Raw genomic sequence first — 18,954 nt, forward strand, 5'->3', positions numbered from 1 at the left:
TGGGAGACGGCGGCCAGTCTGAAAAGGAGCAAAACCACCGGAGTTTGCTCCTTGGCCGTGGTCGCGCCCCGGAGCGCTGGGCGGCCCCTGGAGCACAAGTAGATCCTGGGAACATCGGGCCCGTGTGGGGCGGGGGCACTGCGGGGTGGGGTCGGTGTGAACGGGGGGGGGGGCAGAGGGACCCTGCGCGGTTGCTCCAGGCAGGGCAGGGTTAAGGGGGGGGCTCTGCCCAGCAGCTCCTTCTTTTGTGATCCTGCTGGTCCCTGATTGGCTGCTCCCCGCAGCCGTTCTAGGCAGCTTGGAGGACTCACCTCTACTGCTCTTTTCCTGGGGCGGGGGGTGGTAGGCCCAGGGGGTCTCCGGGCTGGTGCCCCCATCGCAGGGCGGCTGGGGGTGTTGGAGAATCTCTAGCAGTAGCTGCTCCCTGTGGCTCAAACCTTGACCCAGCCCTGGGCCCTGGGCCCCGGCTCCGTGTGTTTCAGGATTTCACACTTTCCAACTGATGTACGGCTGTGAGCTCCGGGATGACGGCTCCATTGGGGGGTTTAGCCAGTATGCCTACGATGGGCGCGACTTCATCAGCCTGGATAAGGACCAGGAGACCTGGGTGGCGGCAGATGTCGGGGCTCAGGTCACCAAACACAAATGGGAGGCTGAGAGGAGCATCGCTCAGCAGTGGAAGGGCTACCTGGATCAGGAGTGCATCGAGTGGCTGGGGAAGTACCTGGAGTACGGGAAGGAGACGCTGCAGAGGAGAGGTGAGGGGGGCACATCAGACCCCGGGGATCACTGAACGGGGTGTATCCCCACTGCAGAGATCGCTCCCCCACGTCCATCACGCTGAGCGTTGTCCCTGGCAGGACGTTTCTGTTCCCCCATCGGGCGAGGCCCCAGCGTTGCTGCAGGAGCCGCCGTTCGTCTCCCTGTCCCGTCCCGCCCTGTTCAGCCCCCTACCGCCCCCCCAGCCGAGCAGAGCCCCTCGGGGTGCCCGTGCCCCGGCCGCGTGTATCAGAACCAGACATGAGAGCGCGGCTGCACCAGCTCCCGTCCCTCTGGCCAGCCCCCTCAGCTGCTGCCGCCCCAGGGGATCCAGCTCAGGGAGTTCCCTCTAACTCCATCTCTCCTTTCCCCCCAGAGCCACCGCAGGTGCACGTGAGCGACCGGCCGAGCCGGGACGGGGGTCTCACCACCCTCTCCTGCCGGGTCCACGGTTTCTACCCACGGAACGTGGCCGTCGTGTGGCTGAAGAAGGGGGTGGCCGTGCCGCAGGAGACAATCCAATGGGGGGTGGTTCCCAGCGGGGACGGGACCTACCAGACCCGGGCCAGCATCGAGATCGACCCCAGCAGTGAGACCGATTATACCTGCTGTGTGGAGCACCCCAGCCTGGTGGAGGATCTGAGAGTGCCCTGGGGTAAGGGGGGACTGGCCTGGGATGGGAGGAGGGGGTTGGGGGGGTTATGGGGCTCCAGTGGGGGGTGGGGTGACTAACCCATGTAACAGGGGAAGAGGGTTTGTGGTTCCCCTGCTCACTGGCCCATTCCCGTTTCAGGGCCCAAGTCCAACGTGATGCTGATCGTGGGTGTCGTTATCGGGGTTCTCGTGCTGGTCGCTGCCATCGCTGGAGCTGTTGTCTTCCTCAGTAAGTGCCAGGTGTCTGTGCCAGGCCATGGTGACGTGCCCATCACCCTAGAGCCTAGGCTGGGAGAGTGCTGACCTGCTCTGGCTGGGCCCCGGCACGCACCCCTACAGCCCCTGGCGTCAGTGCTGTGTGGCTACCCCGCTCTGCTGCTGGGCCAAGGGCTGCCCAGTGGGGAACAAAGGGGCAGTTTGCTCTGGGCCCCCCAGCCGCAGAAGTTGAGCGGTGCTGAGCTGGCACGTGGGGTCACAGCCCCACACCTGAGTCTGTGCTGTGACCCCATGTGCCAGGTCGCAGGGCCCAGAGTGGGGAGCCAGGCCCACCCCCCAGGACAGGAGCCCCCAAGGCAGCATGAGTGTGGGGCGGAATCACTCTCTGCCCCTCACCATCTGGGTCTCCCCCTGTGTTTTTACACCCTTGGAATGGGGGGGGGGCTCAGACTCTGCCCCAGGCCCCCAAAACTCTGTGTGGCCCTGGCTGGGCCGGAGCCACCAGCCTGAAACCCAGGGAGGAAAACGGTTCGTACAGAGCCTGTCACCCTGCCCCGGGGATGGGCCGGGCCCCTGGATTCTGGGCCATGGGCACAGATCAGCACCAGTTCCTGCCCCAGGAGCAGCCGCACTTACTCCAATCTGCCTTGTCTCTGCAGGGAAGAAGAACGGCGGCTACAAAGCGGCTGCAGGTAAGTGCTGAGCCCTCCCCCGTCCCCGTCGCTGTGTGACCCGGTACGGGACAGCCTGGGGGCAGTCCCAGGAGACCTCCCCTTGCCCCCCACGGCCTCTTGGAGGCTGGGGAGCTGCAGTAGCGGGACTGGCCAGTGACACTAACGCCCTGCCCGGGCCTGGGTGCTCTGTGTAGGTCGCCCATCACCGTGGTGTCTGGGCCCAACGGCAGAACAGTAGCACCTGGATCAGTCACAGGGGTGTGTACGTGTATAACGAGTGTGGGGCGGGGAGAACGGGGACCCTCGTTCCACCAGACACTGACCCCGGCTTCCTTCTCCCCCACAGCTCACGACGGCTCTGCCAGCTCCGGTGGGTGACGTGCTGGTGACATTAGCCCAGGGGACGTGCTGCTCTCGCTGAGGCCTTGGGGGGGGGGGGGCGGGGGGGGGTGACCGCGCCCCAGGGTCCCTCTGGGGGGGGGGGGGGTCCCTGCTGGTTCGGTGACACCGGGGGGTTGGCTGCATTGGGAGATTAACCAGAAGAGCTAAATTATTCAGCCACAGCTGCGCTGATCGCTTTTCCCCATGTAGACAGACCCTAATTAGGCTGAGTTCAGAGGAACCTAGGGGAGTTACAGGGAGTCAGGGGAGTGTCAGCAGCCAACTCCCCTTAGATGCTATGAAATTCCTGCCACAGCCTGTGAAGTTGGTGGGCGCACACCCCTCTCGTGCCAGACCAGCCGTGTGTGTTTCTCGTGGGGTTGGGGTGCGTCTGACCCCTCGGAGAAGCATTTCGCCCCGGCGGTGTCTGGCCTGGGTCTAAACACCCCCACCCCACCCTGCGGCTGGGAGCTGGGTTTGGTGCTGGTGGGACGTGTTGTACACCGAGTGTGTTGGGGGGGGGGGGATGTAGGAGCCCCAGCCCCACTGATTTCAATGGGGTTTGGGCTCCTGAGTCACTAAGGTGCTTCTGAGAGTCCCCACCCCCGTATGTCCAAGTCCCTGGGGGGGGCAGCGCAGGGGTCTTCGCCCTGGGGAGCAGTGACCAGCCCTGACTCCGCTGGCTCACCCTGCACCGTCCCTCACACCAGGGCAAAGTGCAGCCGCTCGGCTGGGGCAGCGTCAACCCCGCCCTGCAGCAGGATAAACGCTGACACGAGGGGCCGGGCAGGGATCAGGGCCGGAGATGCTAACGCCCCCCTTCTCCTTCTTATCCCCTCCCAGGAAGCGACCAGGGATTGGACACCTCTGCCAAGGGTAAGTGAGGGAGAAACCAGCCGGGGGTATTCAGTGAGGGGAGACCCCTGCCCAGAGACCCCCAGGCCCTGCTCCTCTGACCAGCCAGCCGTGGGGAGCCCTGCCCCTGATCTCCCTGCAGTGGGGGTGCTGAGTGCAGGTCTGCATCTCCCCTCTGCAGGGAGGGGTTCCAGGCCGCAGGGACTCTGGGAGGGGGTCGGGGTGTCCCTGGCTCTAGGGGAAGGGGCCGGGATGTGTCACAGATACTGCGCTGGGCGCCGGGAGCAGTGATCACTGTAGCTCAGTGGGACGGTGAACGGCTTTACGGTCTCCTCCCCCTCGGCGCGGGGTGTGGCGCCCAGTCAGAGCTTTACCCCGAGCGCCGGAGGGGCCCAGTATCGTACCTGGCACTGCTGTGTCTGCTCACCCTGACCCGGCGCTGACTGTCCCTGTCTCATTTCTGCAGCGTAACGGAGCCCGTCGGCCCCTGTGCAGCCGGCTGGGGGGATCCCAGACGTGAGGGGAGAGACCGGAGCAGATCAGGCTCCTGGGAATGCAACAGCTCATCAGCACCTTCCGCCACCTGCTTAAAGCCCTTTGCCTTGATTGTACCCGAGCTAAACGCCCGCCTGTGAGACAGCAACTGCAGCTTTCACTTTAGAATTGAAACCTCCGTGGCTGCAGCCTGCCAGGGATGGTCGGGGTCGCTTATTGTTTGATTTCTACACAACTATCTTGTTTTGAAAAAATGAAAACTTGTATCGCTGAAGATCTTGTTTGTATAGAAAAATAACCAGGGTTGGCTGGACTGAATTGTTAGCGTAGTGCAGTACCCAGCACCTACTGTTCTGTTCGCTTTGATTGTAACAGCCCCCGTTTTCTGTTTCTGTGGTGATTAAGATGATCTTTTTGCTGCTGCAGCTTCCTGTGTAATGGGATAAATCCTGCTGTCAGGGCACTGGTCACTCCAGTGTAAGGCCTTGTCTACATGGCGATTTGCACCAGTGTAACTACAGAGGTGTGAGTTTGAAGTGCGCTAGTTAAATCCCTGTGTGGACACTCTTAGTCTGGTGTAAGACAGGGCTTGTTTTGATTTAAACCGATTCCCAAGTGACTCAAGCGACACGAGAAAAAGCCTCCTCTCCTACGAGAATCAGCATCCCCTAACTGATCTGGTGCACGTTTGCGTGTAGACAAAGCCTAAGCTGGTGCCGATCCTGCTCCCAAATGGGATGATTTTGTGTGTGACGGATGTAATTTTTTTCTTTTGTTAAGGTTTTAACAACTGTTTTAAATAGTAAAATTGTAAATCTCTTGGCGATTTTCATTTGGACACAATAAATGTAGGTTTGGGGTTTTTAATCTCTCTTCAGCCCGTCTGGAGGATTCTGTCTGGGGGGGTCAGGGAATGGGGGGGTGTATGGCAGGGCTGGGGAGCACAGGGGCCTGGCAGGAAGGGGCTGGTGCGTGCACGTTAGGTTTGTGGGGGTTGGATGTGTTTGGGGGTGAATAATGGGTGTTGGGCAGGGGTGGGGCTGGGCAGCAGCGACACTGATAGACGCAGCCATCCAGAGCCGCCGCCCTGCCCTGAGTGACCCGGTGACTGGGACAGGCCAGGCTGCCCCTGCTGAACGCTCATCGGATACACAGCAGAGATGACGGGTCAGGAACATTACAGGGACTGTGACTCGGGGAGAGTTTCAAGAGTGCCCAAGGGATTTAGGGGCATGCCTACCAGGAATCGTCAATGAGCCTAGTGCTCCTAAACCCCTTAGTGCTTTGGAAAGCTGCCTCACAGGTCTCTTCCTTTAAACTGGGGTTCAAATGAATCCTTGAGCAGCCAGCCCATGGTCCCCTCCTCCAGCTGCAGCAGGGAGCATGTGGAGGGGTGGGGAATGGGGCGGCTAAGCTGGGTCCGGGGCTGGCAGCCCCTTGAACGGGGGCTAAGCCAGGCTGAGATGCAGGAGGCTGTGGCCACCACGGCTGTAGTGCCAGTTTGCCCCGCGTGGGGCCACGCAGCCTGGGCACTGCACAGAGTCACCACCTGGCTGGGACTGATCCTGTAATGGGGCTGCGATGGGGGATGGGCGGGGGGCTGGCCTGGGGCGGCACAGGGTTAGAGGACTGGGGCCAACTGGGGAGAATGAATTCTTCAGAGAGCAGCACCTCAACTGTGGCCTTTTCCCCCTGTCACTAACAGGGTCCAAGGGGCGGGCAGTTCAGACGGGCTGGTTTGGGGGGGTTCTGCGCCTTTACCAGTCATGTCCCTTACCCCAGTATATACGGGGTGTGACGTCACGGAGTCCCCGGGCGATGCTCTGGAACTGCTCTCCACAAAGCCAGGCAGGACTTTGGGGAGCCTCCTCTCCCATGGAGCAGACTGTCTTCAGGGCAAGAAGCTCACACGGCTTCACTTCCTGGGTCTCTCCTGGGAGCATTCAGCATATGCCCCTCCATGCGCTTCCCACAGCGAGTCCGCCCAGGCGGGGTCCTGGGGCAGCCAGAGGGTCCTGCACCCCCACTTCGCAGTCAGACGTGACTCTCAGCCAGCCAGTAACGCAGAGGTTTATTAGACGACAGGAACACGGTCTAAAACAGAGCTTGTAGGTACAGAGAACGGGACCCCTCGGCCGGGTCCATTCTGGGGCCCAGCGAGGCAGACCCCCGTCTGCCCTCCCTTCCAGTCCCCAGCCAGCTCCAAACTCCAACCCCCCTCCAGCCCCTCCTTCTCTGGGCTTTGTCTCTTTCCCGGGCCAGGAGGTCACCTGATCCCTTTGTTCACCTTTAGCTATTACCTTGCAGGGGGGAAGGGGCCCTGGCCATTTGTTGCCAGGAAGACGGAGTGTCAGTGATTTATGCACACTGGCCTTTCCCCACCACCTAGAGACTTAAGAAATGCACAGGGGAAACTGAGGCACCCACACAGTATTCAGAGGAAACATTAAGAACTGTCCCACTTCGTCACATCTCTCCCCCCTTCAAGACTGAACTGAGCGAGGTCACTGCAGCCAGTGACCTGGGGAAGTTCGAACCCACCAACGTTCCCATGGATGCCTCATAATTTCTCCCATTCCTTGGTGGAAGTTACACCAGGCCCTTCCCGCTTCACACCCTCCCGTAGGGTATGTTGTGCTTGATGGCGCTTGCAGGCTGCATGTGGGAAGGTTTATGCAGCCTGTACCCTTTTGCCACCCCAATACCCCTGGGGTCTAAACTGAGATTGGGTCTTTTCCCAGCGCTCCAGTTTGGAGGGCTGCAATTCGAGCTCCCTTGGTTAAGAGCCCCCATCTTGATCTTTGCCACCCTCTGAACAGGTGTCTCTGTCTCCAGCAGCTCGGCCTCAGCCCCTTGCATGTGACGCCGCCCAAAACAATACAGCTGCAGCTTTCTAAGGGCCTGCACCGTGGCCAGGCATTTCTTCTCTGAGGCCGCATAGTTCTGCTCCCAGGGCAGCAGTTTCTTGCTCAGGTACCCGGTGGGGTGTCTCCCACCCTTAGCATCGGCTTGCATTAGCACCGTGCCCAGCCCTGCGTCTGAGGCGTTGGTGAACACTGCAAAAGGCTTGGCAAAGTCTGGGTTTACCAGATTTACTGGGCCCTGGATTAGAGCCTCCTTCAGTATACAGAGCGCCCTCTGGCCCTGCTCGGTCCAGACCACCTCGTCTGACTTACCCCTCTCACATAGCTCAGGGATGGGGCCAGCTAGGGATCTAACGTGGGGTACAAACCTCTGGTAGCACCCTGCCATCCTGATAAAGGCCTGGACTTGTTTCTTGGTCTGGGGAATGGGCCAATCTGATCATCTCCACCTTGCACTTTTCGGCTTTTACCGTCAGTCCTGCCTCCTTGAGGCAGCCCAGCACCCTCTTCACCTAGGACACCTGTTCCTCCCAGGTCTGGCTAAAGACACACATGTCATCGACGTACGCCAGGGCCAAGTTCTCCATCCCCCTCAGCTTGTCTAGAATCTCCCCAGGCCTAGGCATGGGGTAGGCATCTGACACTGTGCTGGCTTTAAGCTTCCAATAGTCCCCACAAAACCAGATCATCCTGTCTCCCTTGGGGACCAGACCCATGGGTGAGGCCCATGGGCTGTTGAACGGCTGGATCACATCTAAAGCCAGCATGTCCTTGACCTCTCTCTCCAGGTTCTGGGCTGCTTTCCCAGTGACTCTGAATGGGGAACACCTGATGGGGAGATTGGCTCCCACCTCAGGGAAGAGATCCACCAGGGGGTCTTCCCCCTTCTCCTCCCAATCCTCCCTTTTCACATCCAGGGGTCCCCTCACTTTCCTCCCATACAGCAGCTTGAACAGGAAGAACCCTGTGGATTCCTGGGGCACCACCAGCTGCCTCCCGATTCCCCCCAGTTCCACTTCCCCTTGGGGAGCCCATTCCTGGTACAGGAATCCCTTCTCCCACAGGACTCTGTCCCTGCAGCCTTCCCCAAGGGGGTTTGCAGCGCCGTGGCCAGCAAGTTCCCTCAGCTTCTCCAAGGAGGGATCCCTCTGCAGTTCGGTCTGGCCTGGGGTCACAGCTCCCCTGAGCCCTGTCCCTGGTAGCTCCATCCCTGCTGTGTAATCACTTCCCAGCAGCACGTCTGGACCAGGCAAGCCTGGTTGGCAGCCGACCTGCCCTCCCTCTGTGTCCCCCCACTCAGCTGGGGTCTCAGCTCCCACCGTGCTCAGCGCTGCCCGGGCTGTCCCAGTGGGGGCAGGCAGCGAGCTCTCTGGTCTGGTCACAGCATCAGAGCCAGCATGAGCCCCCTCTCCGGTGTGCAGGGGGGCGGGGAGTAATTCTCCGACACACTCAGCCCCAGGGGTCTGGTTACAGGTAGGCAGGTATCCTGCGCCCAGCAGCCCCTCCCTCCTGCCAGCCAGGTCATTTGCATTTTCACTGACCATTTCCATCTTAGCCAATTGGTTAGCGGGATTCAAATTTAAATCCTCGGCTGTTACAGGGGCTTGTCCCAAAGAGACACAGTCACCCCCCCACGGGACCTCACAGCCCATATCCTGGAGAACCCCAACTACCAGCCAGCCCGACCCCTCCTGGGTCTGCACAGGGATCCGGGCCATAGACAGGGTGAGGGGCTTCATCCCGGGGACCTTCCCCCAGGTCTCACAGCCCCTCAGCATCTGCGGCTGCACCACCCGGGGCCTGACATCAGTTCTCTGTGTCCCAGGGTCTCGGCATCCCAGGCAGGTCCCCCCATTGACCACCACCTTCTGCTCCCACTGGGGGTCCGAGGGGCCTGAGCCCAGGAGACTCCACGCAGACATATAGGCCGGGGCCAGGAGTGGGAGCCTGTCCACCACCGCACCCATCTGTCTGACGGCGTCTATGGCCTTGGGACCCAGCAAGGGAGCTAGATACCGGGGCTTTTCCGCAGGGTCCCCCTGGTTCAAATCACCTGCCTGCTCGAAGGCAGTACGGTGGGCCTCCACATCGCCCCCCTCCTTACCCAGGGGCAGCAATTTAGTGTCGAGGCTCCCTGCGGAACTGGCAGCCCGGGGTCTATCCCCACTCACCCCTGGGGAGCCCCCTATGCCTCTCCGCTCCGCCATCGCCAGTCCATGCTGCCGCTGCTTCTCCTGCAGCTTTTCCTTGGGCTCTCGCTCTCTCTCACGGTCCTCTCGCTCTCTCGGACTCAGCTCCAGTCCCATCCGTCTCCGACCCCGATGGGGAACCCGATCGTGAAGACCCCCATCTGGTTGGGGACCAGACTCTTGGGGATGCCTGGCTACTGCTCCAGCTGCTCCCAGATCCTCTTGTAGCCCCGTCTGGGTCAGGAATCTGCTCCTTAGAGCGGTCCTCGTCCTCCAGCTGCACGATTAACTGGGCCTTGGTGAACTTCCCAATGCGTAACCCTCTCTTCTTGCACAGGATTACAATGTCCTTCTTGAGGAGATGGTGATAGGCCATCACTCCGCTGTTCCCAAGTTGCTTTGGACTCACAGGCCCGTGTGCTCTTAGCTCCCCCACGGTTTCCAGGAAGAACCCCTAGTGTGCCAGCCCTTCTCGTGGTATCACCTCTTTGCCAGGGTCGAGCTGCAGACTCCTCCGCCCCTGGGACCACTCGCTGCAATCCCCAGGGGGACCCTGTTACTGCAAAAGTCCTTCTCTCTCCCAGGGTCGAGCGGCAAGCTCCTCCGCCCCTTATACTGCTCGCTGCAGTCCATAGGGGGACCCCGTTACTCCAACAGTCCTTCTCGCTGGTCACACACTCCTAGGGGTTAATCGCCCCCTGAAACCGTTCCCCCTCTGTTTGACTGCTCCCCAGTCACTTACTGCAAGAAGCGCCATTCATGGGGTGCCATACATCCCACCGCTGCCACCAGTTGTCACGGAGTCCCCGGGCGATGCTCTGGAACTGCTCCCCACAAAGCCAGTCAGGACTTTGGGGAGCCTCCTCTCCCTTGGAGCAGACCGTCTTCAGGGCAAAAAGCTCACACGGCTTCACCTCCTGGGTCTCTCCTGGGAGCATTCAGCATATGCCCCTCCGTGCGCTTCCCACAGCGAGTCCGCCCAGGCAGGGTCCTGGGGAAGCCAAAGCGTTCTGCACCCCCCACTTCGCAGTCAGACGTGACTCTCGGCCAGCCAGTAAAACAGAGGTTTATTAGACGACAGGAACACGGTCTAAAACAGAGCTTGTAGGTACAGCGGCGAACGGGACCCCTCGGCCGGGTCCATTCTGGGGTTCAGAGAGCCAGACACCCACGTCTGCCCTCACTCCTAGTCCCCAGGTAGCTCCAACTCTCAAACCCCCTCCAGCGCCTCCTTCTCTCGGCTTTGTCTCTTTCCTGGGCCAGGAGGTCACCTGATCTCTTTGTTCACCTTTAGCTATTTCCTTGCAGGGGGGGAAGGGCCCTGACCATTTGTTGCCAGGAGACAGAGTGTCAGTGATTGATGCACACTGGCCTTTCCCCACTACCTAGAGACTTAAGAAAGGCACAGGGGAAACTGAGGCACCCACACAGTATTCAGAGGAAACATTAAGAACAGTCCCACTTCATCACAGTGTGGGGCTAGTGGGTTATGGGGGGGGGAGGGCTGGGAGCTGGGACTCCACTGACTTGCTATCTAATTTTGACACAATCACTCCCCTGTTACTTTGCCTCAGTTTCCCCCTCTGGAGATAGTGACACTGACCCGCCTCCCAGGGAAGCTGAGAGATTCCATTCGCCTTAGTAAGTTTTATTTAGCTCAGAGACCGTCCATGCTCCCACAGCCGCCATGGTTAACAGCCTGTCTCACCCCCCTGCCCCCAGGCGCTCAGGCCTGTCTGACATTTCAGCGTCTGTGACCCAGTGACCCCCTGCCGGCCTGCGGCCCCTCCCCAGGATCAGCTCTGCTCCGCCAGCCTGGGATAGAAACCGGAGTGACCCCGGCCCCGGTGCTGACAGACAGCGGCTGCTGTTACTGTGAGCCAGACCCACCCGCTCGGAGCCTGGAGCGCCTCCTGCTGGCTCTCTGCAGCCGTGCACTGGCAGTGCCCGGGGCCGAGCCCCAGCCACGCACTGACCCGCAATTCGCAGCTCTCCGGGCGGGTCGCAGAGCACCAGCCTGACCGGGAGGCCACGTTCTTCGTTAAACACGACTGATTACGTGAGGCGTTACAGCCACGGCCTGGTTCCAGCAAGAGCAAACGCTGCAGCCCTGGGCTGGGGCACGGGACCAGCAACGGCGTTTCCAGCCAGAGACCGTCACAGACGCCGGTCGGATATTTCACCTCTTCAATGTATTTTACAAAACACTCGTCTCGCGCTCGGCCAGTCGAACACGCCTGCCCCCCCAGGACTCCCTGCACAGAACCTAAACCAGGGGTTCTCACAAGAAATTTTTTGGTGGCCTTAAGAGTGCGGCCACCAACTCTTGCTGGTGACCAGTCTGACAATTTTTCCTAAAATAGCTAATTAGCTTTAGGAAAAACAAATAAATATGCACATATCCATGTCCAAATCATTGTCATTTATTTATGTAGGGGTTTTTCAGACTCAGTAATAAAAATAACGTACAGTTGTCTCTATTCTTTACTGGCCCTAAACAGAATAGAAACAAAATAAGGTGCTTTGCACATTCTTCTCTTTGTTGTTGTTGTTTCTTTTGGGTTTTTTTTAGACTTGCTAGCTAGTAAGTTTGCTCCTGTGAAAACTGATATTTGTAGGTTTGTTAATATCACTTTTCACAGCAGACTTACTCAGCCCTGGCAAGCCGGGGCACAAGTTACGCTCTGAATGGACAGGTGGGTAGGGAGGCAGCGGGGACCAGGGGCAATGGAGGGCTGGGGAAGGCAGCGCGGGCCATGGGTGATGGGGGAGTTTTGAGCCCCAGGACGGGCCTGATGCCCCACGGCCAGGGGATGGAGCCCGAACCCCTGACAGCTGGAACCCGAAGCCCCATGGCCGGAGCCAGCTGCCCAACGCCCTAGGGCAGAAGCCGGAAGCCTGAGCCCCACTGCCCCTGGGAAAGGGGGGAACTCACACTGGCTGCCTGGTCCTCTGGAGTTTGTGCTTCAGAGGGGGGCAGGGCCCAATCCCCATGGGTGGCCCCGTGGAAGGGGTGAATGCTTTGCCACCCCCACCCCCCATCACTGCCCAGGAGGTTGTGGCCACAAGACAAACCCCTGGTGGCCGGATGTGGCCACATTTGAGAAATGCTGATCTAAACCCTAACACAGGCGATAAAGCCAGTGACCCGACATCATACACTAATCAGCCGCTGTCAGTATGTTCCATGTCACCCTGTGCCGGGGGGGAGGAGGGGACGGGCCGTAACGCCGGTGCTGGGCTATTCCCCGGGGCGGGGGGGTTACTCGGCCAGGTCTCTCTGCACCAGTCTGTAGTAGGGCCCCTTGCGGCCCATCAGCTCGGCGTGCGTCCCCTCCTCGGCCACGGCCCCGCCCTCCAGCACCACGATCCTGTCGGCGTTCTCCACCGTCTGCATGCGGTGGGCGATCACCAGCACCGTCCGGGGCCCCCGGCTCAGCACCGACTGGCGGATCTAGGGGGAGGAGCAGAGCCGCGTTACGGTCCATCCGCACACGACGCAGACCGGAGACACTCAGGCCGGCCAGGTTCGGAGTTCGGATCCCACCGCCCCCACCACTCACCGCGCAGTCGCTCTCCACGTCCAGCGCGCTGGTGGCTTCATCCAGGATCAGCACGGCCGGCTGGCGGATCAGTGCCCGGGCGATGGCGATCCGCTGCTTCTGCCCCGCTGAGAGCTGCCCGCCCTTCTCCCCCACGTCTACAGGGGGTCAGAGAGAGAGAGAGAGGGAGGGGTCAGGACTCCTGGATTCTCTCCCAGCTCTGGGAGAGGAGTGGGGCCTAGTGGGTAAAGCAGGTGGGGGTTGGGAGCCAGGACTCCTGGGTTCTCTCCCCAGCTCTGGGAGGGGAGTGGGGGCTGGTGGGTTAGAGCAGGGGGGGCTGGGAGCCAGGACTCCTGGGTTCTCTTCCCGGCTCTGGGGGGAGTGAAGCCTAGTGGTTAGAGCAGAGGACCTTTCCCAGAAGCCCTTGCAGCGCGGGCAGTGGTGACTCACCTGTCTCAAAGCCTCTGTCCAGCTCCGCGATGAACCCGGAGGCGTGGGCTGCTCTGGCCGCCCTGGTGACCTGCTCCTCCCCGCAGCCCCCCAGCCCGTAGGCGATGTTCTCCCGGATGGAGCCGGAGAAGAGGACGGGCTCCTGCCCCACCAGGGCCACCTGCCGGCAAGAGGGGGCGGCGTTAGGGGCTGAGACCTGCTCAACCCGTCACACCGAGTGAGCAGCAGCCCAGACCCTGCCCCCGCTGCCCTCACCTGGCGGTGCAGGTACCGGTGCTCGTACTCCCGAAGGGGCGCCCCGTCCAGCAGGATCTCCCCGGCCTGGGGCTCGTAGAACCGCTCCAGCAGCCCCACGCACGTGCTCTTCCCGCTGCCGTTCAGCCCCACCAGCGCCGTCACCTCCCTGGGGCGCAGCTCGAAGGACACGTCCTGGGACAGTGGGGAGAGTATCAAAGTGCCTGTCACGCTGGGGAATCAGAGGGGCTGGGGGCCAGGGGGATCCGGCCTGGGGCTGGGAGCTGGGTTATCCTCTCCCCAGGGGGAAGAGCCTGGGGCTGTGAGCCGGGGGTAGGGTGTAGCCGGGGGTAGTGTGTAGCCGCCTCGCTGTAGGTACCTTTAGGACCTGGCGGTCCGGGCGGGAGGGGTAGGAGAAGGAGACGTTGTGGAAGGAGACGTGTCCCTGCAGCGACTCCGGCGCCCGCGTCCCGTCGGTGCGCACGGCCGGCTCCCGGTCCAGGTACTCGAACACCTTCTCCGCCGCCCCCACGTTGCTCAGCAGGTCCCCGTACATATACACCAGGGTCTGGGGCCGGGCAGAGAGCGAGTCAGAGGACCAGCCTACACTTAAAAGTTAGGTCAAGCCAGCCAGCTAACAGTCAGGGTGTGAAACACCCCGGCCACTGTAGCTATGGTGACAAAACCCCCGGTGCAGACCCAGCTAGGCCGAGGGACAGTGGGTTCTGTCGACGTAGCTACCAGCATTCAGGGAGGTGGAGTTCCTACAGCGATGGAGAAACCCCTTCCACCGGCTCAGGCTGCGTCTACACCACAGGGCTACGCTGGCATCGCTACGGTGCCGTAGTTACACTGGCAGAGTCTGTTGTGTTGACATACCCAGAGACAGGGAGACAGGTGGATGAGGCAGGGCTGGATGGATGGATGCATAGAGGAGTATGTATGGGGCCAGAGTGTCAGGTGTGTGGAGAGATGGAGGGATGGAAGGGTGGGGTGTGGACTGGTAGATGGATGGATGAATGGATGTTGGGGGCATGTGGGGACAGATGGATGGGTGGTTGGGAGTGAGGATAGATGGATGCACAGAGGATGACGGACCAGTCGCTGTGACCCTATTACGGCCCCGTCCCTGGCGCAGGGCCCCTCACCTGCACGTAGCTGCCCACGTCCCCCTGGTAGAGGATGAAGGAGACCAGGCTGCCCTTGGTCAGGAGCCCGGCGCGGATCTGCTGGTGCCCGCAGTACAGCATCAGCACCTGCACGGCCAGCTGCAGCAGCTGGGGGGGGGGGGGGGGGAGACAAGAGTCATGTGGGGAGCAGTAAGGGGGGTGCCCCAAGCCTGAAATCAGCATCTCTCAGCCCCGCCGCCGGCTGGCTGCATGAACAGCAGCTCCCCCGGATGCCTGGGTCCCCCTCCCTCCACCCGTCTGCTTGCAAAATGCCCTGTTCCCCAGCTCATGTCAGACCATGAACCTGCCTTCCCCGGGTGCCTGGGTCCCTTGTTCTTCTCCAGGGAATCCACTGCTTCAGGAACTGCCATGCCCGGATGCCTGGGTCCCCCCCTCCCCCCACTGAGTCACAAAGTGCATTCCCTGGACACCCCGTCCCTGAATAATCAGCTACCATCTCCTGGGACCTGGGTCCCCTCTCACTGGCTCCCCTGTCAAATCATGCCCATTTTCCCTGGATGCCTGGGTCCCCTCCCCAGCTCCCCCATCAGATCCAGAACTACCTCCCCCAGACACCTGGGTCTCTTCCCCCACCCCCAACTGCCTCCCGCGGATGCCTGGGTCCCCCTCCCCGGCTCACCCGGCGGAAGAGCAGGTAGAGCGCCCTCTCCAGGTCGCGGCGGTTCTTCAGCCGGTGGGTCTCGGCCAGCGCCACCTCGTAGCGCCGCGACTCCTCCTCCTCGGTGGCAAAGCTGCGCACGGTCTCGATGGAGGAGACGGACTCGCGCACGACCTCGCCGGAGCGCGCCATGGAGTCCTGGATCGCCTTCAGCATGGCCTGGGGGGCGCGGGGTCAGAGACGTCACAACCCGGCCAGCGCGTCTCGGCTCCCGCATAGCCCCGGCCAGCGAATCGCCCCCGGGCCCCCGGTATCCAGCCCCGTAACCCGCCTGGTGTGGAGCCCTTAGGAGACACTCAAATCCCGATTCCTGAAGAGCTGGGGAATCCACCCGTCCCTGGGCCAGCTGGTCCAGTGGCTAATCCCCTCCCTGGTAAACATCTGCCCCTCGTTTCCAGTCTGAATTCGTCTCACATCCGCCCCCAAAGGCTGGCTCTCGTTCTGCTTTGTCGGGGAGAACAGAGCCTCTGCTCCCAGAAATCTGCTCCCCGGGTGGGTCCTCACAGACTGGGATCAAGTTACCCCTGAACCTTCCCCTGGATAAACCGCGTAGCTGGAGCAGTAGCGTAGCTGGGGGGGGTGCAGGGGAAGCAGCTGCTTCCCCTTAGCACATTTTCCAAAAGCGGCGCCTTAGTTAGGGGTTACCATGGCGCCAGCGGGCGGGGCCCACGCTCCGCTCTGAAGCTTGGCCTGCCGGGATTAGACACAATCAAGGGGATTTGGGCTCCGAAGTGCCTAAACCCCTTTTGAAAATGAGACAAGCTCCTAAATCAATCAGGCCTTGCAGGGCTGAGTGCAGTGACACCTAAATACCTTTAAACATCTCAGCTGGAGCTCCTGGAGTCTCCACATTACAAGGCAGCTTTATACAGCCCAGGGTCATGTCCGCCCTCTAACCACAGCATCACACAGAGCTGCTCATCCCACGTGACCTCTCTCTCCTGCCCAGTCACTGCTTCCTAGGACAGAGCCCCCAGCCCAAGCAAGGGTGACCCGCATCGCTGGCTCCGAGGTGTCTGACCGGGCACTTGGCTGCGTGATCTGTATTGCAATAGGGCCCTGCAGCCGTCCTGGCCCAGGTGCCCACTGCGCTAGGCACTGTACAAACACAGCACGGAAAGATGGGTCCAGCCCCAGGGAGCTCACAGTTCGGTTTGAATGGGCCCAGCTCACCAAGGACCCCGCTCGCGGTGTGTGACTGATCGTCCCCATCAGGACCCACCACCCCCCGATCACGGTGTCACCTGCAGACTAACCAGCCTGGGGTCTAACTTGCCCCCCAGATCCAGTAACAGCACTGGGGGGAGAACAGCCCTGCGGGACCCTCCAGAAACACCCCACTGGAGGGCGACCCTCTCTGGGATCAGAGAGGGGAACTTCATAAAGGGACTGCCCCCCTGCCCTGGGGGTCTGGGACACCAGATCCTGGGAGGGGGGTGTCTCCCCAGGATCAGGAGAGTAAGGGGGGGGGTCTCCCCAGACCTGTACCTGGTGTCGGGCGTCGTAGAGGTTCTGGGCGGCCATGGTGAGGGGGGTCTCGAGCAGCGTGAGCAGCGTCAGGCGCCAGGACAGCCCCAGCATGAAGCCGTACAGCCCCAGCGCCTTCACCAGGCTGCGCAGGAAGATGTTGGCGTTGGCCGGCACCGAGCGGCTCATCATGGTGGTGTCCTTGGAGAGGCGCGAGGTCAGGTCCCCTGGGGGGCAGGGGGAGGGGGAGACATGGTGAGACATGGATCTGCCCAGAGAGGGGTTCCCAACTCTGTGGGGGTGGGGGCTGCAGGGAGCCAGATGTGGGGAAATAACGGGAAGAGCAGATGGGGGGTAAGAGGGAGCAGATACCTGTGTGGGGAGATGAGGGGACATGGGGGGTTGGGGGTGCACTGGGAGGGGAGCGAGTGCCAGTTGGGGGGAGCTTGGAGTAGGGGACACCAGAGGGTGCTGTGGGGGAGGGGATGCCAGTGGAGGGGGAAGCTGGGGGGGAGGGGATGCCGGGGGTGCTGTGGGGGAGGGTTTGGGACCCACCTGTTTTGACCTGCTGGAAGAAGGCCAGGTCCTGGTGCACCAGGGAGGAGAAGAGGAGCTGGCGGATGCGGATGTTGAGCCGGGAGAGCGTGAACATGAAGAGCCCCCCACGGCAGCCAGCAGCCAGGGAGCTGGGGGACAGACAGACAGACAGATGTTCATTCTGCTAAAGGGTTATCCTGTAACCCATCGCACGTCCCCCCACTCCCCCTCTGTTGGGAGCTGTGTGGGGGTGATGGGGGGAAATCACCCCCCCCCCCAGGGCTCAGGTCCCTTGAAGAGCGCAGTGCAAGGCCTGGGGGGTCTCCCCAGGGGTGGGCATCCCATAGAGACACTGGGGGGTCTCTCTAGGGCTGGGAAGTCCCATAGGGGCCCTGGGGGACTTTCCCCAGGGCTGGGAGTCCTGTGAGGGGCACTGGAGGGCTCCCCCTGGGACTGAAGGCCCCGTGAGGGGGGCTCACCCCGGGGCTAGGGGGTCTCACCTGCCGAAGGAGGCCAGGCACATGAGGCCGATGGCGGTGGAGAAGGCGTCAGGGTCGTAGGCGCTGCCCAGGATGTCGATGACGCGCCCCGTGTAGTAAGGGATGAAGGTCTCACCTGCCACAAAGACACGGGCAGCATTGGAGGGACCAGAGGCCCAGAGAAAACAAGGTCTCTCCCCCTACCCCCCATCACCCTGTATCACACCACTGGGCCCGTCCAGCTCCTGGCCCACATATCCCATCGGGGGTCTGGGCATCCTGCCCCCTGGAATTCAAACCCCGGGGGTCCGTGCCCCCTCCCTGCCCCACTCACCGATCACAGCCAGGGTGAGGAAGACGAAGGCCCCAGACAGGAAGGGCACGTCAGGCCGGGACAGCCCCACCAGCCGGCGCAGGGTGGCCCTGGACTCCCGCTCCGTCTTCTCAGCGCTGGGCCCCCCAGCCCTGTTCCCCTGCCCCAGGGCCCCCCAGGTCAGCTGGGCCAGCCCCACTGCCCCATAGCTCAGCAGCAGCCAGGCCCAGGGGGCGCCGGCCAGCAGGGCGGGGGGCACGTCGGGCAGGGGCAGGCAGCGCCGCAGGGTGAGGTAAAGGGGGGGCAGCAGGCACAGGGCAGCCAGGGCCCTGGGAGGGGACAGGCAGGGCCGATCCGGGGCCAGCAGCATCCAGACCCCCCAGAGCCCCAGGAAACGCACAGCAGCCTCCAGCCAGGTGGCCGGCAGCCCTAGGGGGGCCAGCGAGGGGGCGCCCCAGCCCAGCAGGGCCAGCAGGGCCAGGTCGCAGAGCAGCAGGGGGCAGCCCAGACGCAGGGTGAGGGGCAGCGCCATGGTGGCGACAGGGCCTGCGGAGAGAGAGCAGAGGGGAGCAGTTAATCCAGGGGTTTGTGCACCGACTGACCCCCCATGTCCCTCAGCCCCCCAATCTCCAGCTTGCCCCCAATTCATCCCCATCCCTATCTGCCCTACTCTCTGCATCCCGATCCACCCCAATCCACCCCCCGATCCACCCCAGGGATCCCCACAATCCAGCCCCTAACCCGCACCCCCTAAATGCTGAGTGACACCCAGCCCTGTATTCCCAGCCCTCACCCCCGTCCCCATCCGCCCCCCAAACCCCACCTGCCTCCAAATCTCCAGCCCAGTACGCCCCAGTCAGGCTGGGGGGACCGCCCCCACCTGCACCAAACTGGGGACGCGCCGCCTGCGGAGGGAATCCAGGGGAACTTGGAATAAAACCCAATAAACGCCCCCCCCCCCCCCCCCCCCCCCCCCCCCCCCGCCGCCGCCCCCGGC

The 18,954-nt window shown here is 62.0% G+C and overlaps 2 protein-coding genes across 2 annotated transcripts in view; one reads left to right on the forward strand and one right to left on the reverse strand.

The window, feature by feature from the left end:
• Positions 1-487: 487 nt before the first annotated feature.
• Positions 488-4,399, forward strand: LOC112125082 (BOLA class I histocompatibility antigen, alpha chain BL3-7-like). The gene is made up of 7 exons (XM_024223537.3): positions 488-758; positions 1,136-1,414; positions 1,553-1,642; positions 2,289-2,321; positions 2,650-2,673; positions 3,528-3,560; positions 4,006-4,399. The coding sequence occupies exons 1-7, from the start codon at positions 503-505 to the stop codon at positions 4,008-4,010; spliced, it is 720 nt and encodes a 239-aa protein (XP_024079305.1). The 5' UTR covers positions 488-502; the 3' UTR covers positions 4,011-4,399.
• Positions 4,400-11,784: 7,385 nt separating this feature from the next.
• LOC112125684 overlaps positions 11,785-18,954 on the reverse strand; it is a gene marked incomplete at its 5' end in the record, with an annotated part of 16,277 nt that continues 9,107 nt past the window's right edge. Inside the window, 11 exon segments of the mRNA XM_029914456.1 lie at positions 11,785-12,541; positions 12,651-12,787; positions 13,080-13,239; positions 13,335-13,508; positions 13,693-13,881; positions 14,462-14,590; positions 15,123-15,320; positions 16,650-16,855; positions 17,184-17,314; positions 17,666-17,780; positions 17,979-18,286. Coding sequence (XP_029770316.1) covers positions 12,350-12,541; positions 12,651-12,787; positions 13,080-13,239; positions 13,335-13,508; positions 13,693-13,881; positions 14,462-14,590; positions 15,123-15,320; positions 16,650-16,855; positions 17,184-17,314; positions 17,666-17,780; positions 17,979-18,286 — 1,939 coding nt within the window.

Source organism: Terrapene carolina, unplaced genomic scaffold (genome assembly GCF_002925995.2).
Source record: "Terrapene carolina triunguis isolate 2854851 unplaced genomic scaffold, T_m_triunguis-2.0 Scaffold51578, whole genome shotgun sequence".
In the NCBI taxonomy this organism is placed as follows: Eukaryota; Metazoa; Chordata; order Testudines; family Emydidae; genus Terrapene; species Terrapene triunguis.